At 42.5% G+C, this 27,309-nt stretch overlaps 2 protein-coding genes across 2 annotated transcripts; one reads left to right on the forward strand and one right to left on the reverse strand.

Annotated features, from left to right (window-relative positions):
* Window positions 1–7,559: 7,559 nt before the first annotated feature.
* Window positions 7,560–11,206, reverse strand: MIP (major intrinsic protein of lens fiber; the record flags this gene model as incomplete). Its single annotated transcript, XM_081311871.1, has 4 exons — window positions 7,560–7,745; window positions 9,574–9,654; window positions 10,092–10,256; window positions 10,847–11,206. 4 exons carry the CDS (start codon window positions 11,204–11,206, stop codon window positions 7,560–7,562), a joined length of 792 nt encoding a protein of 263 aa, XP_081167997.1.
* A 14,586-nt stretch (window positions 11,207–25,792) lies between these two features.
* On the forward strand, window positions 25,793–27,089 carry SPRYD4 (SPRY domain containing 4). The gene is made up of 2 exons (XM_081310292.1): window positions 25,793–25,931; window positions 26,471–27,089. Exons 1-2 carry the CDS (start codon window positions 25,847–25,849, stop codon window positions 27,007–27,009), a joined length of 624 nt encoding a protein of 207 aa, XP_081166418.1. The 5' UTR covers window positions 25,793–25,846; the 3' UTR covers window positions 27,010–27,089.
* The last annotated feature ends 220 nt before the right edge of the window (window positions 27,090–27,309 follow it).

Consider the following 27,309-nt stretch of genomic DNA (forward strand, 5'->3'; position numbering starts at 1 on the left):
AAACACCTCTGGCTTCAATCCCAGGCATAAAAAAAAAAAAAAGAAAAAAAGGAAAAAGGAAAAAAGAAAAGAAAGAAAGCACTAGCATTTAGGATTTCTGAGAACAATTTGACTTAGTTTTATGTTCAAATATAGTAATAATCTAAAAAGCCCGTATTCTACATATCTTTTTTTTCCATTTTATTTTTCTAGTAATTGTATTCTATAGAAGTGTTTTTATGTATTTATTGGTACTAGGGGTTGAGTGCCACCGAGCCACTTCTCTAGCCCCTAAAAGAACTTTATAGTATTGATCTGCAACAGATTGAAGGAAAAATCTGCCTAGCCCCTTACCAAGATAGTTTGAGAAGCAGTGATATTAACCATACTACCCAGTGATAAGTACCAAGTGAGTACCCCAGTGAGTACTGGGAATTGAACCCAGGGAGGCTTTATCACTGAGCTACATCCCCAGCCCTTTTCATTTTTTTAAAAAATATTTACGTTTTGTTTTAGGTGGATACAATATCTTTATTTATTTTTATGTGGTGCTAAGGATCAAACCCAGCATCTCACACATGCCAGGCCAGCACACTACCACTTGAGCCATATCCCAGCCCCTCATTTTTTGAAACAGAATCTCACTAAGTTGCTTAAGGCCTTAATAAATTACCAAAGCTGGCCTCAAACTTGCAATCCTCCTACCTTAGCCTCCCAGGCTGCTGGGATTACAGGTGTATGCCACTGTACCTGGTGTGACAACCCCAAAAATATTAATTTCCTCTCCTTCTGTAAGATTCTAAATGAAGTGCCTTCTAGGCAAAAGATAATGCCATGCAGGTGGAGAGACACTGCTAAAGAAATTTATTTACAGAATGGAAAACTACACAATATAGAAGACAAAGTAAGAAAAAAGGTTGCTAAGGGTAGTGGCACAACCCAGCAGTCTGGCAGACTGAGGCAGGAGTATCACAAGTTCAAGGCCAGCCCTGGCAACTTAGCAAGACTTTTATCTCAAAATTTAAAAATTAAAAAAAAAAAAGGGGGGTTAGGACTCTTTCAAGGTAAAGTGACCACGGAGATTGTCAGTGGAAGTGTGATTAAAACTGAGATTTTGAAGGTTGCAGCACAAGGATTCAGGAAGCCAGGAAGGGGAGAGGGAGAACTGCTAGAGCAAAAACAAAGGAACCAGACTAGGGCTGTGGTAGAGTGCTTGCCCAGCATGTGTGAGGCCCTGAGCTCGGGTCCTCAGCACCACATAAAAAAATATTAAACAAACAGACAAACAAACAACAATAACAACAACAACAACAAAAAAAAACAAAAACAAAGGAACCACTGTGGATAGATAAGTCTCAGGAAAGCATTGGAAGGGGGTTAGAATTGGCTTTTGGGAAAATCTTGCCTTGTTCATCAATTCAAAAATTTAGAATAAATAAGGGAGCCACTGAAGATTTCTTTCTTTCTTTGTACTGGGCATTAAACCCAGAAGAACTTACCACTGGGCTACATCCCTGGTTCTTTTTATTTTTTACTTTTATTTTGAGACAGGATCTAAGTTGCAAAGAGTCTCAATAAGTTGTTGAGGTTGGCCTGGACTATGCAATCTTCCTGCCTCAACCTCCTGAATTGCTGGGATTATAGGCGTGTACCACCATAACTGGCACTGCTGAAGATTTCCAAGTTGGAAAACAAAATGATTAAAACAGAGAAACATATATCCTACAAATCTTATCACTGCATGTCAAACAGTTCAGCCACTCTCCTGTGTGGCCTTAATCTCTTCCTTTCACTGCACACTCTGCAAAAATCACAAACTCAAAGCAACATCTGTTTTCTACTACACTCTTTTGAGTCAAATCTAGACTCAGATTTGCTGGAGAAAACCACACCACCCTGTACAATACATGACAAATGTACAGCATCCAACCTGAGCAGGACTCTTAGTCCGGTCACTTTCTCATCTCTTTCCCAGGGGACAGCTATTTCTAATTTTCACCATCATTCTTAAGCACTTTACCCCACTGCTCCCCATGCCTCTCAGCTGGTGTCTCTGTCCCTTTCCTCTTAGGAACAATTAAGGTCATCAGACAAGAACTCTCAACTCCCCCTACCCACACCTAAAAACATATTTCACTCACCTACCTTAACATCTTTGCTTCTAATCTAAGCCCTTCATTTGTTATCTTGATCAATTATCTCCTGTCCCTTATTTGATTCTCATTTCTCAATTATTTCCAACTTTTCCTTTATATCAGCCCCACGCCCACATATTATGAGTTGCTCAAAATTCTTCTAATTTAAGCAAGGAGGAGGGAATCCAACATAAAACATACCTTCCCTTGGCCCCCTCCCATCCTGAAGAGTTCATGCTCCATTGGCCTACATCTTCAGTCTTCTCTTTTCTCTCTACATAGCTTCCTTAGGCAAACTTATCCATGCCCCCTGCTTCAACTACTATACAAGTCAGTAGCCAGCCAATCTGTACCCCTGGCCCTTCTAAATTCCCAAGGCACTAATCTCAAATGTTAAACGGACTCAAAAATAGCATCCTCTACTTTTATGTCTCAAGGACATCTTAAATACAACATGTCCAAAACTAAACTTATTTTCCCCATACGTCCATCTTGACTTCTGTTTTGGATCTAGGTATCACCTGGCTTCTCCATATAAAAGGAACCTCTTTTCTCTTTTGTGCCATATACAGAATTCCATCATGGCACTTACACCTAGGTATCACCTTGGATACTTCCATCTCTCCTTAATTTCCTTAAGCTCCTCTATATACCCCTGCTTCTCCACACTACTAACTCATGTCTGTATGTCTCTTGCTTAGATTACTCAACTGCTTCTTAATCTCTTTCTGTCTGATCCTTTCCCTTAAATCTAGCCACAAGATTGTTACTTGACTTGGCCATATGACCCACCCTACTTAAAACCCTTCAAATAAAAAAAAATTAAAAATTAAAAAATATTTTTTAAAAAACCCTTCAAATAGGGTTAGGGGTGTAGCTCAATAGTACAGCATGTATGTGGTTAGCAAGCATGAGGTCAACCCCAGCACAAAAACAAAATAAAAACTTCAGTGGATACATAAGAAACTTCAGGTAGTTGTGGTGGTGCTCGCCTGTAATTCTAGCTATTCAAGAGGCTGAGGCAGGAGGATTTTGTGAGTCCAAGAATTTAAGGCCAGCCTGGGTAACATGGAGTGATCCCAAGAAGAGATGATAAGTAAGTAAGTAAGTAAATAAATAAATAAATAAGAAAAACAAAGAAAGAAAAGGATAGAAAAAACAAAAAGGATTTAAAAAAAATCAAAAAGAAACAAAAGAGAAGAGCTGGGTAAAGTGACTATGTCGTAATTCCAGCTCCCTAGGAAGCCAAGGCAGGGCCATAAATTCAAGGACAGTCTCTGCAATTTATCAAGAACCTATCTCAAAAAATTAAAAAAAAAAAAAAAGATCCCACATGCCTGTAATCCCAGTGGCTCTGGAGGATGAAGCAGGAGGATCGAAAGTTCAAAGCCAGCCTCAGCAATTCAGCAAGGCCCTAGCCAACTCAGCAAGACCCTGTCTCTAAATAAAATATAAAAAAGGGCTGGGGATGTGGCTCAGTGGCTAAGCACCCCTGGGTTCAATCCCCAGTACCAAAAAAGAAAATTTTAAAAAGGAAAAGAAAAGGGGAAGAAACTTCATAGCAACACCTCTGGAAATAAATGGGAGATCTAGAGTTAGAAAAAAATTTCTTTCATGTTGATACTATTGGAATTGTTTACCATTAACATGCACTACTATAAAAAACTAAAGTTTTGACGACCCTCAACACAAAGTTCTTCATGTCCACAACACAAAGTTCTTCATGATATCCCAGCAGTTATCTTTCAAGCTTCTTGCTCAAGTTATTCGTATATCCAGAACACCCTTCCATCAACCTAGAGTCTGTCAAATTCTCTCTTTTTTCTAAGACCAAGTCTGGCTAAATTGCCCAGCCTGCCCAGTAGTGGAGTAATCAGAGTATACCATTACACCCCCAACTTATTGAATTGTCTTTTGAAATGGCCCAAATGGCAATTCTTCCTGGCTTCTCCATATAAAAGGAACTTCTTTTCTCTTTTGTGCCATATACAGAATTCCATCATGGCACTTACACCTCTGTTAGTCTCTCATATAATAGTTTATATTCGTTTAAAATGTCTGTGTCTGTCTCCTTCCACTAGCCTCAGATTCCCTGAGGACAGGAATTGTTTCTTATTTATCTTTGAATTTTCAGAGCCTGGTTATGAGATCAAAATTTCCAGGTGTGGCTTGGGCAAAATATTTCGAAAATGCTCCTCAGGTGATTTTAATTTAATCTGCTGTTAACAACTGCACTAAATGTAAACTTTTGGGAGTTGTATCCAGAGGCTCTTTACCATTGGGCTATACATCCCTAGCCCTTTTTAATTTTTTATTTTAGGACAGAGCCTTGCTACATTGCCCAGGCTGGCTTTGAACTTGTGATCTTCATGCCTTAATGTAGGAATGCATCACCAAGCTCCACTAAAATGTTAACTCCTTGATCTCAGGAATCATCATGACTAGCACAATGTAGGTGCTCAATAAATGCTTTACTAAACTTAAGTAGACAAGTCTAAAGTTGAGGATGCAACTGGAGATTTGGAGGCATTAGGATATATAGGATAGTATTTGAGTGAGGACTGAGAGGAGTAAGGAAATAAGGAACTCTGTCACTGTAACTGCAGAAGACTCTCACTTCTATGTTTTTGCTACCAAAATGAATTCCTCAAGGGCAGGAATTCTGACCTATGCATCTCTACATACTTGACGCTGAGTACACTGCATAGTACAGATGAGGGGCTCAGTAACATTTTATTGAGTTCAGAGCCACTGATAGTAAAGGGAGATACAATATTTCATGGACACAAGGGAGAAAGTGATCAGCTTGGTGTATGAAGGCTGGATAAACTGAATTTCAGAGGGACAAGACAAGTTATGTGGCCGAAAAAAAAAATAACTTCCAAGAAGAGGTCACAGGAGGATCATAGATACTAGGTATGAAAGTGTATAATGCAGATACACCCTTTCCCTGTGACTGTGAGTCAAGCGCAAGACATAAATGTCACGTTTTTAGAAAATGAGGCTGAGAAGGTCAGAAACAGATTATGAAAGGCCCCTTATGCCACCTAAGAATTTACTCCTGAGAATGGCCAAAACGGAGCCTTAAAGTTAACGTTAAACAACAAGTTTCGACTTTTTTTTTTTTAAAGGTACTGGTGTCAGTATGAAAGGCAGAATAAATAATTGAGAGAGAGACTCAAGAGATGGAGATGAATTAGTGACAAAAGGTCTGGTTGACAAACCCGAATAGAGGCCGTATCTTAAACTTTCCACCAGGAGAAAAGGGAGAGGGAACGTAATTCATTCTTTTTAAAAAAAATTCGAGATTTAAATCAAGCGCCCTGTGAACTCCGACCCCTGATGACCATTAGGCCTCTCACGTTTCTTCGAGTCTGAACGGGATGTGGAGTTCCGAAGTGAAAACCCAAAGGAACCTTCTGCTCTACTTTCAGGGCTCCAAGCCCCTAGTCATCACAGTCCCACCCACTGGGAGCCCAAGGTGTGCAAAGCAGCGTGGGAGGGGTGCAGTGAGAGTTCACCACCGCGCCTGGAACCGCGGAGGCGAGCCCGCGAAGGCGCAGGGTAGGAATGCGCGTGCGCGCTTAGAGACGCGTCCAGCCCTCGGCCTTTAAACCCGGTGGCGGGAACTGGGACTCGGCGCCTCCTAAGCCTGTCCCCGCGATTTCGAAAGGACCTCAGTCCACCCAGAACCCTTTTGCCACACACACTCACCCGCGGAGCCTCTCAGACCCAGCTGCCCTCAGGCCCTGGACTACAACATTTCCCGCCACCAGACACAGGAGACCGGTCCCCGCCTGCGTGGGGCGCGGGGCGGGGCGAGGCGGGCTGGTCCACTGAATCCGAGCGAATGGGGGAGAAGGGAATGGTTGGTGACGAAGTAAGGAAAAGGGAAGCGAGTAAAAGGACTGTTTTATCCGAATATGTTCCCTACATTGGCCTAAAAGTCACAACGCTATGAATAGTCTGCTGAATTATAATAATAACCAAGTTCAGATTAGAGATAAATTCACATTTTCCCCTTCGGGTCAAGTGGACTATTCCAAAGTCATCAGGGTTAGTTGGAAAAGTTACATTTTATTTGGGAGGAAGTGGAGGTACCCGCCGAAATTAAAGTTGTCTGTATACTGTAGGCATAAGTCTAACAAGTATGCAAGAGGCTTATAAAAGGAAGAAATCAACAATAAATATTCATTATTCAGTTGAGGATCTCTTCCAGCCTCTGCTGATCCAGTGTATTTTGCCAATGAATTGAAAGAAGATGGGGCTGAAAAGGAAGGTTATCTCCTGAAGTATTACTCATTTGAATACAAGGAATGAGTTTCTGGGTTATGAGGGAGGGTTAGCTATGAGATGAAAGGACAGATGAGAGAAAAGTTAAAAGATACATACAAAAAGAAAAAAAGACTATGGAGCTAGTAGTGATAAAAGCAGAAAGATTCCATTTGGACAGTGTTTTGATTTGTTTTGAATAAGCTAAATCTCCGAAAGTCAAAACCTCTCCCTTCTTGTCACAGACTCCTTCCCCTATGTTTCTCCAGGCATAAAATTTCCGGGTTTTGCCTTTAGGAAATAATTTTGGGGCTTAAGTTCCATCTGCCAGGGCATGTCAAATGGACTCCTTAAGCTGCCTAATTTTTCTAGATTCTAGGCTCGCCCACCTGCTATTTAGGTTGGGAGCTCCCTGGCCCAGGACCTCCAAGGAGATCCATTATGCCAGAATGAACACACAACCCAGCCAGTGGATGTAGACAGGTTTATGTGGTTTTACAGAACAACCCAAGTCCCAGTGTTCACTTTTCTCAGAGCTACTTCCCCACCCAAGTCCCTGGGGCAAGCATCCCTGAGATAAGTAAGCTACATTCTCCTATTATCTTCATTAAAACTTTTAGGTAAACTTGCATAGTGATCTGGGGCTAATAACCTCCATTTCCTCTCCTACCCACCTACCTTGAGTCCTTTCTCCCAACCCTTGGAATACCCTGTCTACTTTCTCCATCTGTCTCTGGGAGGAGTAATCTCTCTGCTTACCTGTTCCCTCAGAAATCAAGAGCCATACATTTGACTGCAAGCAGGGTAAAGGCCAGAAATTAAGGTCGGTTCCCTGTACTCATCACACCAGGCTGGGGGGAAGGACATATACGTTGACACCTTTTCCCTTACCTAGCTCTCATGCCCCAAAACTCAGACACAGCCACACTCACCTACATTCATACACACAATCATGCACACACGGCGAAGGGAAGTGGGATGGGGAGGAAGGGAAGTTTGTACCAACCAGCTCATGAATGCAACTTGAAAGATTTCACACAGCAAAAGAAACACACACACACACACATAAGTTAAAAAATAAAAAAGTACATGCCCCTCCCCACAGTTTTTTTCTTCATCTAGGGGCTGTCTCAGCCCCTGAAGCTTTCTACTCCCTCACTCCATCTGGAGCTTTTACAGAGCCTGGGTCTTCAGTTCAACAGGTTCCCCTGTGCCCTCTGGTTGTCCATTGGAGTCACTGGGTCTGACACCCTTGAGGATAGACAGTCTCTCAGAAACACTCTTGAGCCGGGGGAAGAGAAGAAAGTCGTAGAGAAGGCTGCCCAGACCCCCTCCAATGATCGGGCCCACCCAGTACACCTGTAGGGAAACAAAAGGAAGTCTTAAGTTTGAGGAGGGAACTGAGCAGCAAGGATGCTCTTTTTCTAACCCTCTTAGTTAAAAAGAAGATATCTTAACTTGTCACATGCAATTGGGCAGGTATTGTCTAAATAAAAATCAGTGTGGGTTTTTGTTGTTGTTTGTTTGTCTGTATGCTTGCAGTGCTAGGGATTAGAAATCATAACTCTACATTTTGTGACAGGCTGACTTCACACTGTACCACTGAGCTACATCCCCAGCCTTGATGTAAACTATAGACCCTACTTCCCACTGTCTGTATTTCAAAATGTATCATTTCTTTTTTTTTTTTTCTGATCATTTTTTAAATTATTTTTTATTTTTATTTTTTGTGGTACAGGGGATTGAACTCAGGGTGATCTACCACTGAGCTATGACCCAGGCCTTTTTTAAAATTTTATTTTGAGACAGGGTCTTACTAAATTGCCCAGACTAACCTTACAATCCTACTGCCTTCTCCAAGTTGTGCCAGCATGTGCCTCTGTGCCTTGCTATCCCATACCTTCTTAGCACATGTATATTTTATTTGTTGTTATCAATTTTTGCTGGTTTATACATTTCTTTCAAGAAAGTTTTGTAGATTGTAGTAAAATATACTTCATAACATAAATTTACCTTTATTACAAACTTTTAAACATGCAGTTCAGTAGTGTTAACTGTTTTCATTCCCAGAGTTGTTCAACCCATTTCCAGAATATTTCATCTTGTAAAATTGAAACTCTATAGCTATTGAACAACAACTACTGTTCCCCTACCCTATACCCTGGCAAACAACTACCCTTCTACTTTCTGTTTCTATAAATTTGAGTTTCTACCTCATGTAAGTAGAACTATTTAGGACTAGTCTTTTTGTGACAGACTGACTTCACTTTCACATAATGTCCTCAAGGTTCATCCATGTTGTAGCATGTGTCAGAATTTCCTTTCTTTTTAAGGCTGAATAATGTTCCGTGTATGTAAGTCCACATAGGGTTGCTTCCATCTCTTGGCTATTGTGAATAATGTTGCCATGAAATGAAAAAACAACTTTGAAGTTTTTAAAAACTATTTTCATATGTTTGGCTTGCATATGGCCAAAACAACATAAACAACCAATATTTATTAGAGACTTACTCCATTTTCAGATTCTGTGCTAATGTTTCATGCATATAACTTTCACACTTATTGCTCATAACATCTCATTTTACAGTTATAGAAACTAAGGTACAGATGATTATTTGCCCAGGGTCACACACTAGACTAGTAAAGTATTAGAACTGGAAATAGGCCCACAGCCATTTGTGCTCACACACATACTGATATCTGAGAGCAGAATTTATTGTCTTCATATTTAGTTGTCTATCCTATATTCTCTAGTTTGGGCATCTGATGGATACTAAGTAAAAAACAAACAAACAACAACAACAACAACAACAAAAACAAGTCTGTCCAGAGAAAGAACAATGAGCAAGAGCTTTTTTTTTTTTTTTTTTTTGGCAAGAGCTTTTTATGAGATATGATCTCACTGTTTTGTCCAGGTTGGTCTCAAACTTCTGGGCTCAGGATCCTCCTGTCTCAGCCTCCTGAGTGCTGGGACTATAGGTATATGACACCATGTCCATTAGCCTCTCTTTCTAGCAAAATAATGCAACCTGTTCACATGTACATGCCATGCTCTCAGATAGCTCCTTAATTGAGTGTTGATAGAGAAGCCAACACAACCAGATGGAAAGCAGAAACCAAATCTGGAATCTGCAATCCAGCCCCATCCAGGAGGGCTCTAGGATCTTGTCCTTCTCCCCTCACTCACCCAGTGGTTGGTGAAGTTCCTGGTGAGAATGGCAGGAGCAAAGGAACGGGCAGGATTCATGCCTGCACCAGTATAATACATCTGCAAAAGACACAGTTGTAACTGAGACACACCCCCTTCCACCCAGCTTTTCTCCTCATAGCCCATATTGCCCCTCAGAGCTGGTAATCTCGTGTCCAGCCAGCAGCAAGTGGGGGAAGGACAAACTACATAACTCTTCAGGGGGTTCCACAGTGGGTGAGGGCACTGATGCCCTATCTGGGATATACTATAGACCAATAGGCAAAGCCCAAGTTGAACTATGATGCGTGCATACATTTCTTACCAAGGGTCAAGAAGAACTAGGTATAGCAATCACAAGAGAGGGATAGGGTAGGGTTAATTCCTGTGTGCCAAATGATATAGAGTAAGATGAATAACGTTCCTATTTGAGTGGGCAGGAAGAACACCTAAAAGTTGGGAAAGGTTTGGGGGCCCTGGTATCCTTGAATGAGAAGTTGTTCCCCTTTCCTGCTTACCCCAAAAAGGTGCCCCAGAGTGAGGGAGAAGCCAACGGCCAGAGCCACGGAGCCCAGGCGACCATTTCGCCTCTCGTCGTATGTGGCAAAGATGCAGAGCACGAACTGGAGTGTCAGGAAGATCTCCACTGTGGTGGCCTGGCCCACACTCACCCCAGGGTGCAACTGGGCAAAGGAAGAAGAAGGGAGGCAGCTCATTAGGGCTGCCACAGCATTACCTCCTCAAGGCTTTCAGGTAGGGATCCCCTCTGGCATCAGTTTCCTGGAGAGGAAGGATATACAACCCCCCTTCACAGCAATTGTATCTGTAAATTCTCCTGACAATACACCTTTATGGTAGAAATGATTGTACCCACTTACATGGATGAGGAAATTGAGGCCCCACAAGGTAAAATAAGTTTCCTTAAGACCTTGACAGAAGTTGGAAGGAAAGATGAAATTTGAACTCATCTTGTTCTCTTTCTTTTGTTCTTTTTTCTTTTTTGTGATTATGGGGATCAAATCCAGGGCCTCATACCTCACACATGCTAAGTAAGCATTCTACCACTAAATTGTATCCTCTGCCCTCAGGTTTCTTGATTCTCAGTCCAGGGCTCTATGCCTTCCTTACCCCTCCAAGCCACCTGTTGATCTTCCCCGTCCTGAAACACACACACATACAAACGTGCACACACCCACACGTTGTACCATGCAGGGAGTCAGGGAAACAGAGTCAGGACACGAGATGCCCCCAGCCCTTCCCAGTCAACCATTACCGTGTTGAGTGCTAGGTTTCCTCGGACAGCAGGCGGGGTGACACTATACAGCACAGCGGCCCCAGCCACGGCTCCCAGGAGTTGGGCTGCAATATAGCAGAAGGCCCGGAGCAGGGACATCTGGGAGCCCACAAGGAAGGCAAAAGTGACTGCAGGATTGACATGGGCTCCACTAATGTGGCCCACTGCTTGCACCAGTGTAGCCAGGGCCAGACCAAAAGCCAGGGCCACCTGCAGGACATGCAGGGGTCCAGGGGTCCAACGTAGTGAGGCCCCCAGCCCAAAGAAGACGTAGAAGAGGGTAGCAAAGAACTCGGCAAATATGGCCCTCCAGAAGGAGGCAGACCGCAGTTCCCACATGGCAGAGGGGATGGGCAAAGCACCTGGGTCCCGGGCACCCCCCTGATCTTGTCTGGGTGGATAGTCCCCTTTATAGAGGACTCTTAATCCCTGGGAGGGGCAGACTGAGGCAGCTGGCCCTGCCTCTTAACCCCTTCACAGCTGTAGAGGGTTTAATTCATTCCCATACATCTGATAGAGCTGCTGGATTTTTCCTTCCCTTCTCAACTGGAGATGAGCTGAGAGAACCACAGGGATGAGGCTCATGGATGGGGGACTAGAAGAGTCTGTCTTTCTATCTGCATCAAAGTTGGGGTTCACAGTCATGATTAACATCTGTATTAGAACATTCCTCCAATCCCCTTGGAATGTCTGTCAAGCTGAGTTCACTTTGTGTGGGTTATGGGGCTGTGCTCTTGGGGACCTCAGATTCCTCTTAGATTACTGGGGGTAAGGGTGGGGGTGGGGGTAAGGAGTGGGGTTCAGCAGGGAAGTTGGATAACTGAAGAGAATTCTTTAGTTCCCTGGGATTACAGGGCCTTCTCCCATTGGCTGGTTTGGGCTGGAATCTGTGGACCCTGCAGCTCTGGGACAGAATAGTTCTGCTGTGTCTGGCTTTCTCCGAGCCCAGGTTCCCTACCCCCAACCCATGCCAGCACCTTCTTTTCCAAACCCTCAGCCTGGTCTTTTAAACCATAGAGACAGATGAGGAAAGAAGCTGTCCTTTGAGCATAGGCTGGGAGTGGGGTTTGGGGTCTAGGATGAGGAAAGGGGTTAATAGTGAAACCCCACAATCAGCTTGTACAAGGCAGAGTAGGAAGTGGTGAATGGAAGGAACCCAAATCATGGCTATGAAACCATGTGAGGGTCTAATGTTTTCTAATATAGCCATAATTGGGACACTGGGGTCCTAAACCTTGGTCCCCTGGGAAAGGTATAGGGATGAGGAAACAGAATCTGGGGAAAGAGGCTGGTCAAGGACAATATGGGGAAGGAAAGTTTGGGGAGACAAGTCAAACTGTGCTCAAACTTGGTGAGGGATTTGGGACCTAGGGGAGGGGCCATGTAGTTGGAGAAGGTGAAATAGGATACTCCAACAGGCTCATCACCTTTACTTAGTGGTGAGTTATGCAGGTCACTAACTTTTCCTGTGAAGTACCAGAGAACAGAACTTTGAAGGTGAAGCCTGCAAAGATGATACCAGGCGTGAGTCCCATGCAATGTACCTGTGGGGAGAGAAGAGGAACATATATCAGGATCTGTGCTTCTCTCCTCCAGTATCCAGCTTGTGGGTAGATAAGATAGTTACAGGAAAGTCCAAAGGTCCCTCTAACCATCCACTGGAAGGCAAAGTTGCCAAGATCAGAGGGCATCCAAAGACTGGCCCTCCTGATTTCATGGAAAAGGAGTCTATCAGCAGTCCTTAGAGTCTCTTGCATTTTAGAAGCCCCACCAATCTTCTAACTTCAAGCCCCATATTCTTTGCTGCACCTTACCCAGTTTCCCAGTCACCACTGCTGTCTGCAGGGAGTGCACAGGGTTTGGAATGCCTCCAGAAAAGGTACCAAACAGAAAAGTGGGTAGCACATCATGGCCTTAAGAGTAGAGACTTCAGCAGGGTGCAGTGGCAAAGCCTATAATCCCGGTGACTCAAGAGGCTGAGGCAGGAGGATTGTGAGTTCAAAGTTAGCCTCAGCAACTTAGGAAGGCCCTAAGTAATTTAAGGAGACCTGTCTCAAATAAAATAAAATAAAAGGCTGGGGATGTGGCTCAATTAAAATACAAATATATCCCTTGGTTCCAATGCCTAGTACCAAAATATAACAAGAATAGAGACTTGGGGCTGGGGTTGTGCCTCAGTGGTAGATCACTTGCACTGAGTTTGATCCTCAGCACCACATAAAAACAAATAAATAAATATATTGTGTCTATCTACAACTAAAATTTTATTTAAAAGAAAAAAAGAGTAGAGACTTTGGCGACAGCTATTTTGGTGCAGATGTAGGTAAGAATCCAAAATGATGGAACCAGTTATGACAATTAGTGGGAGTGTAAATTGGGGTAATCACTTTGGATAGATAGCACCACTGAATAAATTCAAGCAAACACATATTTACTGACTCAGGAATGTCACTTATATACCTAGGAGAAGATTTTCTATAAATACTCCAAAAAACACATACAAAAATGTTTACAATAGCAATATTCACAATGGCAAAAAACTAAAAGCAACCCAAATCAGTGGAGAATGAAGAGATAAACAATGGTATAGTCACATGAAGGGATATTACTCATCAACATGAATGAATCACCATAGTGACGCTTAATAATTGTGATGAATTCTATCAATAAAATAAATTTTAAATTTTTCAGAAAATTATACTTGCCATGATAACCTTTTTTAAAAATTTTGATTGTAGATGGAAACAATACCTTTAATTAATTTATTTATTTTTATGTGGTGCTGGAGATCAAACTCAGTGCCTTACACTGCTAGCCAAGTGCTCAACCACTGAGCTATAATCCCAACCTCATGATAACCTTTTATTTTGGGGTTAAAAACAACTAAAATACAAATATGTTCCTCAGGATACGGATGAGATAAAACTATACAAAAATGATATAAGTATGAGAACAGGATTCAGGATGATGCTTACCTTGGTTTAGAGGAAAGATACGGGAACCCAGGGGCACTTAATCATTGAGCCACATTGCCAGCCCTTTTTAAAAAGATTTTATTTAGAGGCAAGGTGTTGCTTGAGTTGCTGACCTTGAACTTATGATCCTCCTGCCTCAGCCTCCTGAGCCTCTGCGATTATAGGCATGCACTACTATGCTTGACCTAAACATTATTAAAAATAAATAAGGGGCTGGGGTTGTGGCTCAGCGGTAGAGCACTCACCTAGCACATGGGAGGCCCTGGGTTCGATCCTCAGCACCACATAATAATAAATAAATAAAATAAAGGTGTTGTGTCCAACTATAACTAAAAAATAAAATATTAAAAAAATAAATAAATAAGGCTGCCAGGCACATTAGCACACACACCTGTAATCCCAGCAATTTGGGTGGCTGAGACAGGAGGATCACAAGTTTCAGGTCCACCTCAGCAACTTCATGAGGCCTGCCTCAAAATAAAAAGGGATAGGGATGTAGCTCAGGAGTAAAGTACTGCTGAGTTCAATTCCCAGTATCACAAAAACAAAACAAAACAAAAAAAAAAAAAAAAATGGGGCTGGGGTAGCTCAGTGGTAGTGCGCCTGGCTGGCATGCACAAGGTTCAATCCTAAGTACTGCAAAAATAACTATTGCCCTAAAAAATATATATAGGTAAGTCGGGCCACATATGTGCTAATGAGGAGGGATATCATAAACAAAGAAATATTCTGTTTACCCAAAATTTATAAAGAAGAGCAGTGCTAACAACAATCCTTGCTTTATCACTTTCTAGTTAGGCAAGTTATCCCAACTAGATATAAGCTTCAGGACAGCAGAGACCATACCGGATCTCTTCACCACTGCAAACCTGGTGCTTGACATACTAGAAAGCAGAAAATAAAAATTTGTTGAATCAAGCTGGAGGACTCAGCACCTGGGGAGGCTGAGGCAGGAGGATCACAAGTTCAAGACCAGCCTCAGCAATTTAGTGAGACCCTGTCTCAAAATACAAAAATTAAAAGGGGGCTGGGGATGTGGCTCAAGCAGTAGCGCGCTCGCCTGTCATGCGTGCGGCCCGGGTTCGGTCCTCAGCATCACATACAAACAAAGATGTTGGGGCTGGGGGTGTGGCTCAAATGGTAGCGCGCTCGCCTGGCATGCGTGAGACCCGGGTTCGATCCTCAGCACCACATACAAACAAAGATGTGTCCGCCAATAATGTTGTGTCCGCCAATAACTAAAGAATAAATATTAAAAAAATTATCTCTCTCTCTCTTTAAAAAAAAAAAATTAAAAGGACTGGGAATATAGTTCAGTGGTAAAGTTCTCCTGAGTTCAATCCCAGAACAAGAAAAAAAAAATTGTTGAATCAATTTAATGTAAACTCAGCCTCAGTTTCCTCTGGATCAAATAAGATAAAGTAGGTAAAGAGTCTAGTATTGTCCCTGGCTAAAGTACTTACGGAATCATTTAACAAGGGTTTAATTAACAGGAAGGGGTGATCTCACCAACCTTGTAGCCTCTTTTTTTTCACCCTTGATACTGGGGATTGAACTGAGGGGGTACTTTATCACTGAGCCATATCCCTAATCCTTTTTATTTTGAGACAGGGTCTCTCTAAGTTGCCAAGGCTAGTCTCCAACTTGGGATCCTAATGCCTCAGCCTGTCAATTCCCTGCTTCCACAGGTTCTCATGAAAAGGAACAGGCTAAAAAAGAAAAAAGAAAAAAAGAACAGGTTGGGTACAGTGGGTACACACCTGTAATCCCAGTGACTGAGGAGGCTGAGGCAGAAGAATTGCAAATTCAAGGCCAACCTCAACAATTTAGTGAAACCCTGTCTCAAAATAAAAACAAAAAATAAAAAGGGTGGGAAGGGCTGGGGATGTAACTCAGTGGTAAAGCATCCCTAGGTATGATCCCCAGTACTACCAAAAAAAAAAAAAAAAAAAAAAAAAGGACAAAGGGCAGCTAGTTCCTCACCTTGTAGACACCAACTTAAATGACTAGATTTCTTTATTTGGAGCTATGAAACTTTCTACTTTATCCTTATTAAATGCTGATAAGAAGCCCGTGGAGAACTAAGCCTCAGCCACTTCCTTTCACATTCATCACCCCATTTAGCTGAATACAAATCTCTTTCAAACCTAACTGAAGATGAAAATCAAAAGCTTACTCGAGGGACTGGGTCTGTAGCTCAGTGGCAGAGCACTTGCCTAGCATGTGTGAGGCACTGGGATGGATCCTCAGCACCACATTTAAAAAAATAAATAAATAAAAGCGTGCTGTCCTTCTACAACTATATATAAAAAAAATAAATAAAAATAAAGCTTACTTGAGTTTTGCATAGATTTACATATAATTACTGTGATTTTCTATTAACATAACCTTTCTAAAAACAGCAAAACAAAACAAACAAACAAAATAGGTTGTATATCTTTTGAGAAGTAGAATCCAGCTTTGCCCAAACCCCTGCTTGATATGGTTGGGGTTTTTTACCAATGCCATTGCTCCTCCAGTCACAGAGAAACCCACCATCATGCTGCCTGGCCCATCTGCTTCCCATCGCTGCTGGAAGCCACAGTAAACATGATGAGTACCAGCTGGAAAGTGGAGAAAAACTCAATGCTGGAGTCTGGTCTGAATGACTCTTTCTGCTCACCTGTGAGACCAGAGATGCTAGGACTAGGGGTAAGAGGACACATAACCCTTTTACTGCCCATCGGGCACCGCAGTTCCAGGGTGTTGCTATTGGGAGTACTTGGAGTAGTGGTGAGGCCTTGTGAGAGATCTTTATTTAGGTAATTGGGGGGTGTCCTCAGAGGGGATTATGTGGCCCAGTCTCTTCCACTTATTTTGCTCTACTTTCTCTTCTTGGTTTGTGAAGTGAGCAATTTTCTTTACCACATGTTTCTGTTATGATGTGCTGCCCTCTCCAGAGTCTCAAAGCAATGGGGTCGTTTGATCTTGAACTAGAACCTTTATAACCATAAGCCAAAATACATTTCTCTTTATAAGTGAATTTCCTCAGGCATTTTGTTATAGTGATGGCTAACTAATACAACCTACCTAGAAAGCTTTGAGCAAAGGATCTGCAGTAAATTATCCAAATTCCTGAGTTGCTGAGTCTAATACATTAGCTTATTTTCTTCATAATAAATGTATCTTGGGAAGAGGATTCATAGAACACAGATACTCCCTGTTTTGTTCATTCCTTAAAGTCCTATTAGTTGACTACCCTTATTACCTGCCCAAAGTTGCCCTACTCACCTAGTTGTTCACCTGGGTGACTAGCTGGGCAGCAGCCACCTAGAGTAGTATCAGGTAGAAGATGACCAAGGCCAGGATGGCTCCTGTGCTCCAGGTCAGGACAGAAGTCAGCTTGATGGAGAGTCAAGCCAGTGGACACAGAGCAGTGCTAGAGTCAGAATGGATTTGGCTGTAACCCACTGGATTCACTTAACACCTGTGTCAGGTTCACACCACCAAACTTTCAACCAGGCAGGGTAGGTGGCATGAAGGGACTATGCCTGGCATAGGGTTCCCACTGGGGTATGAGGTCCCAAAGACCACCCTCCCTACAAGTTCAGAATGAGAATGGCCAGGTCTTTAGCCAGCACCTCTCTTCTAGTTTGCTGGCTAAGCTCTACAGGAAGTGGGAGAAAGAGAGGAGTGAAGGCAAAATCAGGCTATCTGTGCAGGCAGGCAGCATCTGCCGCACTCTTCTTCCCACTGGTCTCCTGCTGCTTTCCTCCTTTTCCTGTCTCACTCCCTGTCCCATTTAAAAAGCCCAACCAGGACAGTGCAATGGTGGTGGTGCACACCTGTAATTCCAGTGACTAGGCAGGAGGATTGTAAGTTTTAGACCAAACTCATAACTTAGTAAGACTCTCAGCAATGTAGCAAGATCCTGTCTCAAAATTAAAAAAAAATAAATAAAGGCTGAGGGGTTGGAAATGTGGCTCAGAGATAGAGTAGCATACTTGTTTAATATGCAGGAGGCCCTGGGTTCAATCTCCAGAACCGAAAGAAAAACAAACAGCATCAACAAGAAGAAACAAATAACAAAAAACAAACACAACCAGGACTCAGCCTTTTGATTTTTTTTCCCCCAGAGTATTAATTCTGCCATCTATTTTTTTTAAAGAGAGAGTGAGAGAGAGAGAGAATTTTAATATTTATTTTTTAGTTATTGGCGGACACAACATCTTTGTTTGTATGTGGTGCTGAGGATCGAACCCGGGCCTCACGCATGCCAGGCGAGCGCGCTACCGCTTGAGCCACATCCCCAGCCCCAAATTCTGCCATCTATTTGACCCTCAAGTATCTGATCTGGGAGGTAGGTAGACCTGGAGGAGAAAATAAAGGGGGGGAGTCAGAGAACAAGCCCTGGGAATTAGCAGTGGAGAAGGGGACACATCTTGGTTTTCAATATGAGAAGGATGAAGTCAGCAGAGAGACTTGGTGATTTTTCCTCTCTTCAGGAATCTTACTTCCCAGGTAACCATGTTTTTCCAGCTGATCCAGAGACTCTGGTGGATATCCTATTCCAGTCTGGAAACTGCTTTTCTAGGTCTTAGGTGAGTGAAATTGGGAGGTGTGGGACAAATATTTCAGGTGCTTCCCTGCAAAAAGAGGAAGCAGAGAGAAAAGAGCTGTAGTCTTATGATCAGGGAATACCTATTGTCTCCTTTCTGCAGCCTCTTCCACTACCTCCACTCCAGCCCAAATCAGGCCCTTCCAGGGAGCCTTAAACACTTGTACTTGCCTATCCTTATACCCAGGCATTCACTCTCTCCAGCCTTGGCACTTCTCTCTCATATCAAGCTTTCTTCCTCTTGAGACCTTTTACTGCAGACTCAATGAGCAAAGGGCATGATCTGATGATGATTGCTTCTGTCAAACAGAGGCACCCAGGGTCAAGGCAGAGGCCATATCTACTTAACTGATCTTGCAGGGTTGTATGAGGATTAAATGAGATATGCCCAAGCAATCCATACATTGATAGCAGCCTTAAATAAAGTATAGAGGAATCGATTTGTGAATTAATCACATACAAACATAATTTCTCATTATCATGTACTGAATATCCTCTCTAGTGATTTCATATTTGTGAATAATGATATGGTCCTCAGGAACCAGGTGACCACTCATCTCTGCTTCCACCATGTAGAATCTCTATCCCAGCCCCATATTCAGAATGCCAGGTCAGCATGTAACCCAGCTCCATTGTGTGGACATTTTCAGTAGGACAAAGGCCCCAACATAGCACAAGCCAGCCCAGCAGCCCCTTTGGCTAGCTCCTGAGGCCCCCCCCCCCGCTTCTCTCTCTTTCTCTGTTTATGCTTTGCTGACTGCTGACTCCTGGCAAAGTCCAGAACAATCACCAAGCTCTGAGTGCATCATCCCTCTCCCATTTAGTTAAGAGCTCTAATTAGCTCTTGAATCAGGTCAGGGTCCCCACATGTTGGAAATGGGGCAGTATGGGAAGTAGAGTAATCAAGGGGTTGTCCATTCTATTCTTCCCTCCTCCTTCCTTTCCTTTCTAGAGAGTTGGATACAGCCTCAAGCCAGGCACATCAATGCTCAGTATGGGTCAGGTCTTGCTCTAAGTACTTTATATGTGCTGTGTCATGTATTGGTATTCCTAGGGTTGCACCTTCAGTTTGTCTCCTACTTGTTGTAGTCTGTAACCTTCCCTTGGATGACCTCATCTACATCTGCCTCTCTCTTGAAATTTATATCCATATAACTACAGAACATTTTCACTTGGTTGCCCCAAAACACCTCAAATTCAGCCTATCCAAAGCTTAACTAATTATTTTTTTTCCATTTCAACATGGTTCTCCTTCTGTATTCCTCATTATGTCAGAAACCTATGAATTAACTTTGACCCATTCCTCAACCTCTCACTCTCATCCAATCAGTCACTAAAGCTCTACTAATTCTTCCTCTTAGATAACTGGGCCATAGCATATCTCATCTGAAAACTCTAGTAGCCTCATACTGTTTGTCTGTTTCTACTCTTACCTACATCAATTCATTCTTCATGTTGCTGCCAGCATTTCCTTTTTATAAGGAGCTGGCATTTGTCATTTCCTTGTGTTCCCTTCACCAGCTCTTAAATGTCTGAAAGTTTAAATTCCTCATCATATCATACATAGACCTTTATAATCCAGCCTCAACTTTTCCAACTGCCTTCTCATCCCCCCACTGTGGAGACTCTGGTAATATTATGCTTCTTGTGGTTCCTCAAACACTATTCTATTCCATAACCTAGTACTATAACCTAAACTGTTCCTTCTACCTCCAGTGTTCTTCCCCTTTTGTCTGTAGTTCTATAACTTCCTAATTGGGATGGATGGAAATGTTAAGAATTAATTATTTGTTAACAAGGCAGGCAAATTATCTGAATGATGAGACTAAGTTTATTGGATAAATGGTCAGTAAAAATGAAATAATGACAGGTAAAGCAATTTCCTGAATAGAGAATAAAGTAATATGTCATTTTTTTTTTCTTTTTTTGAGGTAGGGGTACTGAGTGCTTTATCCCTAAGCTGCATCCCAGTCCTTTAAAAAATTTTTTTAGACGTTTATGGACCTTTATTTTATTCATTTATTTATATGTGGTGCTGAGAATTGAATCCAGTGCCTCACACATACTAGGCAAGCGCTCTACCATGGAGCCACAACTCCAGCCCCCGCATTCCTTTTTATTTTTTATTTTGAGACAGTGTCTTGCTAAATTGCTCAGAACTTGCATCCTCCTGCCTCAGCCTCTGCTGAGTTGCTGGGATTACAGGCACGAACCACCTGGAGCTGAGTCTCAAGTGATGATGTGAGGGATGTATAGCTATTGCTTCTGCAATAGCTCCAGGATGGCACAGAAAGAAAAAATAAAAACTACAGGAAGAATACTGTAACCTCTCTCTTGTTAGTACCCAAATGCAAAAAAAAAAAAAAAAAAAAAAAAGAGACAAAGCAGGACTTTTCTGAAGGAAATTTCTATTCCCATCGTTTTTTCTCCTAGGCTTAAAGGACAACAAATGGAACTGGGCGTGGTGGCGCATGCCTGTAATCCCAGCGGCTCAGAAGGCTGAGACAGGAGGATCGTGATTCAAAGCAAGCGGCAGAGGGCCGCTATACAACTGAGACCCTGTCTTTAAATAAAATACAAAATAGGGCTGGGGGTGTGATTCAGTGATGGAGTGCCCCTGAGTTCAATCCGTGGTACCTAAATAAATAAATAAGACAACAAAGCGGGGGTGAGGGGTGGAGGGTGGTTGGGTGATGGATGTGGGGGTGGGGGTGGAGGGAGGGATGAAGGGGAAGGGCAACAAATGAACCTCTTCTCTCATTGAAGTGGTTGAAAAGGCTGGGCCAGCCTGTCCCCTAGTGGAGATAATGTGTTACTACACTCCTCAGATATGGACACAAAACCCTCTCCCTTTATACTTAGTAGTCATTTATTCATCCATAAACAATGAGCATATATTCTGTGCCAAGGGGAATGCTGAAGCCCTGAGGCTCCGAGAACAAAAGATGTAATTTCCATTCTTAAAAATCCACAGCCTAAAAGGTATGGTCACACACACACCTGTAATCCCAGCTACTTGGGAGGTGCAAGTAGGATGATTCCAAGTTCTAGGCCAGTCTGGGCAATTTAGCAAGACTCTGCTTAAAATTTTCTAAAAAATTCAAAGGAATGGGGATGTAGCGTGGTGGTAGAATGCCCCTGGGATCAATTCTCAGTACTGGGGGAGTGAGGGTCGGGGAAGGCAACAGAAGAATTCATAGCCTAATGGTTGAGATAGTAGCTGTCTGTTTCTATGTTCCCTTGCAAACTGATGCAGTAGTCCAGGAAAAAATAATGTGATAGAGACTCAATGACAGTATGAAATGAGAGTCACAAAGTCAAGGTCTCCCAGGTTTCCAGGCAACTGGTAATTCAGAGTCATGGCATGGAGGAGGTTGAGGTGACTCGATATCGGGTATACATGTCCAATAGGCTACTGAATGTACAGATCTGAAACTCAGAAAATAAATATGTGGTAGATGTTTTGAGAATCTATCTCCAATAAGTGACAAAAGGCTACATCGGCCATACTCAACAGTATGTTTCTTGGAAAGAATATGTTAGCTGAGATTTTGAACAGGTGGAGCTTTCATTCCTTATTTCTGCCTTTCAAGCCATAGCTATGATTTTGGGAAACTCTCCCGAACAATCCCCCATATACTCATTCAGAGGTTTCTCTTTTGTTTCCTGAGCATCTTGTCATCATTTAATTATGGCACTTTCTGCATCAAATTGCAACAATCAGCTCTGGTTTTAGTTCCCAGTTCGCTATTTCGTAAAGGCTTGGTTAGATTCCCTTCACGTGGTAACACAACTGACTTTAGTTCAAGCCCAACAAGAGAAACAGATCATCTTGGGAAGCCCAGATTCAAAGGTCCTCATGTGCGTTACATCCCAAAGCCAGACAACAGGCCCTGCTCCATCACGGACTCCGTCAAATGGTTCCCCACAGAGGAAGCCATGGAGGGGAATGCCACCAGCCCTCCACAGAACCCCCCCACCAACCTCACTGTGGTCACTGTGGAAGGGTGCCCCTCATTTGTCATCTTGGACTAGGAGAAGCCACTAAATGACACCGTAACTGAATATGAAGTTATATCCAGAGAAAATGGGTCATTCAGTGGGAAGAACAAGTCCATTCAAGTTACAAATCAAACCTTCTCCACAATAGAAAATCTGAAACCAGACACAAGCTATGAATTCCAGGTGAAACCCAAAAACCCACTTGGTGAAGGCCCAGCCAGCAGCACAGTGGCATTTAGTACTGAGTCAGCGGACCCAAGAGTGAGTGAGCCGGTTTCTGCAGGAAGAGATGCCATCTGGACTGAAAGACTCTTTAATTCAGACTCTTACTCAGAATGCAAGGGCAAACAGTATGTCAAAAGAACGTGGTATAAAAAATTTGTTGGAGTGCAACTGTGCAACTCTCTAAGATACAAGATTTATTTGAGTGACTCACAGGAAAATTTTAACATTGGTGATCAAAGAGGCCATGGAGAAGATCACTGCCAGTTTGTAGATTCGTTTTTAGATGGACGCACAGGACAGCAACTCACTTCTGACCAGTTACCCACAAAGGAAGGCTATTTCAGAGCAGTTCGCCAGGAACCTGTCCAATTTGGAGAAATAGGTGGCCACACCCAAATCACTTATGTCCAGTGGTATGAATGTGGGACTACAATTCCTGGAAAATGGTAGATGCTGCAATCATGCTCCAAAGTACTTCTGGTTCATTATGGAAAAAAATATTGGTGGAAATACTATGGTATTTGTCACATTCATTTAAAGCTATTTTGTTTACTATGTATAAAAGTCTGCAATCTAACAGCAATATTAGATGTTTATTATTAGAAAGGATTGCTAAGAATATTTATCAGGTTTTACAAAGTCATTTTAAGAAAGCAAGATATTGACATTAACAATAACATTTTTAGGGAAGCTGGCTCCCTATTCATGGTATTTTAAGAGATCATTTGTATATTATTTATCAGTGTTGTAATAATGTTCTGAGATACTTTTATAACAAAATTAACATCAAAAACTTATTATATATACTTAAAAATGTCCTTTTATTGGTGTGTTTGCTTCCTATTGGTGAGTTAATTCCATGAAACTCTACTTAGTTTAACTTATTAGATCAAATTATCTTCAGGGGGAAAAATTATATCTGAGGGGAAAAGGTCCTACTATTCACGTTTATTTAAACTTCCATTTTTTTACTATGAGCTGAAAAGATTTCCTGAATAGATACTTTCTGTTAATATAATTTTCACAAATTATCTACAAATTACTGAAAAAAATTCATTTGAATCATTAAGTTTCATTTCAGCTAAAAATGGGGTTGATAATCTAATGATATACTTTCAAAAGAAATGTGTCTGAATATACTATCAAAATTATACCTTTTAAGCAACAGTTTATTATTTTATTTGAGCTGTATGCTGAGACTATATGTGGAGTCTGAGCATGAAAAGATAATGCATGATGAGATCTCTACAATTTTACAGACTATCTGCTATATATTTATGCTAGATTTCTATGAATGAATCACAGGGTGCTTTTGTAATCCTGTTTAACTCAAGCTGTAATAAAAATCTAACTTCATTTTCATTAAAAGATATTACTTTCCTTCATGCTGGGGATAGGAATGCTGCATCATTACCCTCATTTTGTGTGCTTACTTTTCAACGTGCTTCATTCTTATCAATGCTAAAATTCTGTATTTTTCAAACAACTATAAATTCTTCAATAAAGAGATGTAGTTTAAAAAAAAAAAACAAAAAACAACAACAACAAAAAAAAAAACCAAATTGCAACAATCAACATTCTAATCCATCCCCAGTTAGACTGTAGGCATTTGAAAGAAGGAACTGTGTTTTATGAAACAGAACAAACACAAAGTGGTAGAGTGCTGCCTAACATGTGCAAGACCTGGGGTTCCACCTCCAGAACTGGGACAAAAATAAATAAATAAATAAAAAGTAAACAAATACACAAAGAAGGTAGGACAAAGCAGTTATATCATGTAAAAAGTCTTATGATCATGAAAGGGAATTTGTTGCAGGCACATCAAAGTATTTAAATAGGGGAATTGCAGGATGGGATTTGGGATTTAGAAATAGCACTCTGAATGTAGTGTGGATTTTGGAATACCAGACAGAGAGAAGCTAGTACATTAGAAGGTACATAACTACATTATGATGAGAAAACTCTAGGCCCGGCAGAGTGCCACACGTCTATTAATCCCAGTAGCTGGGGAGGCTGAGACAGGGGATTACAAATTCCAGGCCCACCTCAGCAATTTACCAAGACCCTACCTCCAAATAAAAAATAGATCAATGGAGCAGAGCTCCTTGGCGCAGGCCTGAAATACCAGCGGCTAGGGAGGCTGAGGGGGGAGGATTTGAGTTCAAGGCCAGCCTCAGCAATTTAGCAAGGCCCTACACAATTTAGTGAGACCCTGTCTTTAAATAAAATATAAAAAATAGGTTGGGGATGTGGCTCAGTGGTTAAGCCCCCCTGGGTTCAATCCCTAGTACAAAAAAAAGGGGGTGGGGTGGGGAGAGAGAACTCTAATTGAGATTAAGGATACAAGTGACCTGAACTAGGATACAAGTGACCTGAACTAGGACTGTGTCCACTAGAATGGTGGTTAATACTGGGGAAGGGGAATAGTTTGGTTAGTTTTTTAGTCTTTCAAAGATCTACAGTTATTTTTTTTGAAGGGTGGGAAGAGGGAGGTGGGATGTTCATATCAGGTTGACCAACAGAACCTTGAGAAGTAGAGGGATTGAAACACTTTAGAAAGCAGCAACACAGAGCCTCAAGCAGATCAAAATGTTAAATGTAGACTGTTCATAATCACCTACCTAATACCTACTCCACCCTGAACCAATATACTTTTGGTCATGCTGGGAAAACTGAATAGTTTAAAATCTTCTCAACCTTGAAAATACAAACCCACCGTACAGTATTATGTATTTAACATTTATTTGTCAAGCTGTATTCTAAATTGTTTATTTTTCCGGTGCTGGGGATGGTGCTACTTAAGGTTTATGGGTTGCATTATTTCAGCTTTGCTAAGGTTCTGGGAAGCTAAGAAGTTAAGAGAGGGGCCCAAAGTGAAGCTGGGGATCGAATAAAATTACTTTAATTCTAAAATACATGCTTCTAAGCATCTGGCTACACCTTCTCTCCAAAGGTTTTAGTCAGTTCAAACGAGCGCCGTTTTTCTCCACGAAAAAACCGATCAACTGCACCAGAACTAAAGAGAAGTCACCGAAATGGTGGTTCCGCGAAGGGCGTCGGTTCCTTTACGTCATCACGCTGCGCGGCCGCCTCGCTCATCACGTGCTCTGGGAACTGGTCGGCAGATGGCGGGGTATGTAGGGTAGCAGGGATAGGTGCCCTGCGTTTCTGTGGCGTAAGATGGCGCTGCACTTTGCACGTTCTTGGCGCTTGTACAGCTGGGGAGCCAAACGATGTGGGGCTGCCGCAGGGGAAGCCCGAAGAGGTAGGATTATTACTTTTTACTCACGTTTGCCTCCCAAAGTTTCTGGCTGTTATTCCCGGAAGCTGCTCAGACAACTTCAACCCTCTCTAGCCATCTCCCCTCCCCCTCTGCCTTGGTTTTTTCGATTCTAACCCTCAGACCCCATCTACTGACCCAGTCCGAGTGTTTCGGCTCTCGGGACTGTCTATACTAAAATGGTGACCCCCAGTCTTACCAGCTTGTTTTTCTTTTTTTCGTGGGTCTGGGGATTAAACTCACCGGCGTCTACTGTTGGGCTATATCCCTACAACTCCTTTTATTTTATGAGACAGAGTTTCACTAAGTTGCCCAGGCTGGCTCAGAACTTGCAGGCTTCCTGTCTCAGCCTTCTGATTAGCTGGTATTACAGGCGTGCTTAACTTCTCCTGGCTTCCAGCTTGCCTTTCAACTCTTACTTGGTTCCTTGTGATCTCCTGAGTTGCCTGCTTCAGATCAGAATATAGCACCAGCCCTAAGGTTTTAACCACTGTCATCATCCAGTCTTTTTTCTCTGCCCGCAGGCATCAGTTTCAAACTGGAAGAAAAAACTGCCCACAGCAGTCTGGCACTCTTCAGAGGTGACACAGGTGTCAAATATGGCTTGGTAGGATTGGAACCCACCAAGGTGGCCCTGAATGTGGAGCGCTTCCGGGAGTGGGCAGTGGTGCTGGCAGACACAGCGGTCACCAGTGGCAGACATTACTGGGAGGTGACAGTGAAGCGCTCCCAGCAATTCCGGATAGGAGTGGCAGACATGGACATGTCCCGGGATAGCTGCATCGGTATTGATGATCGTTCCTGGGTGTTCTCCTATGCTCAGCGCAAGTGGCACACCATGTTGGCCAACGAGAAAGCCCCAATTGAGGGTATTGGGCAACCCGAGAAAGTGGGGCTGCTGTTGGACTATGAGGCCAAGAAGCTGAGCCTGGTGGATGTAAACAAGGTCTCTGTGGTCCACACGCTACAGACAGATTTCCGGGGTCCGGTGGTGCCTGCTTTTGCTCTTTGGGATGGAGAGCTGCTGACCCACTCTGGGCTTGAGGTGCCAGAGGGTCTCTAGTATGTCCATTATTAGAGTCCCTAATCATACTCTTGGCCAGTTTCCAACTGAAAGTATATGAAGACCTCTATCTCCCACAATTCACTGTTGGGTCCTCTGTGCAATATCTTAGTCATTTTCTGTTTCCTACCTCATGAAAGCTAGGCATACGGTCAAGGTTTCCTTCAAACTATCGTGGGTTTCCTGGGCACCACAGGTATAGTTTCCCATACTTTGTTCCTTTCGTCGCTGTGCCTCCCATCCCTCAAAACTATTCAGTCTTAGGGTCTTGTCTTTTAGCTTGGTTGAATTTATTCACTA

The sequence above is a fragment of the Spermophilus citellus genome (genome assembly GCF_964194105.1).
Source record: "Spermophilus citellus genome assembly, chromosome: 10".
Taxonomy (NCBI): domain Eukaryota; kingdom Metazoa; phylum Chordata; class Mammalia; order Rodentia; family Sciuridae; genus Spermophilus; species Spermophilus citellus.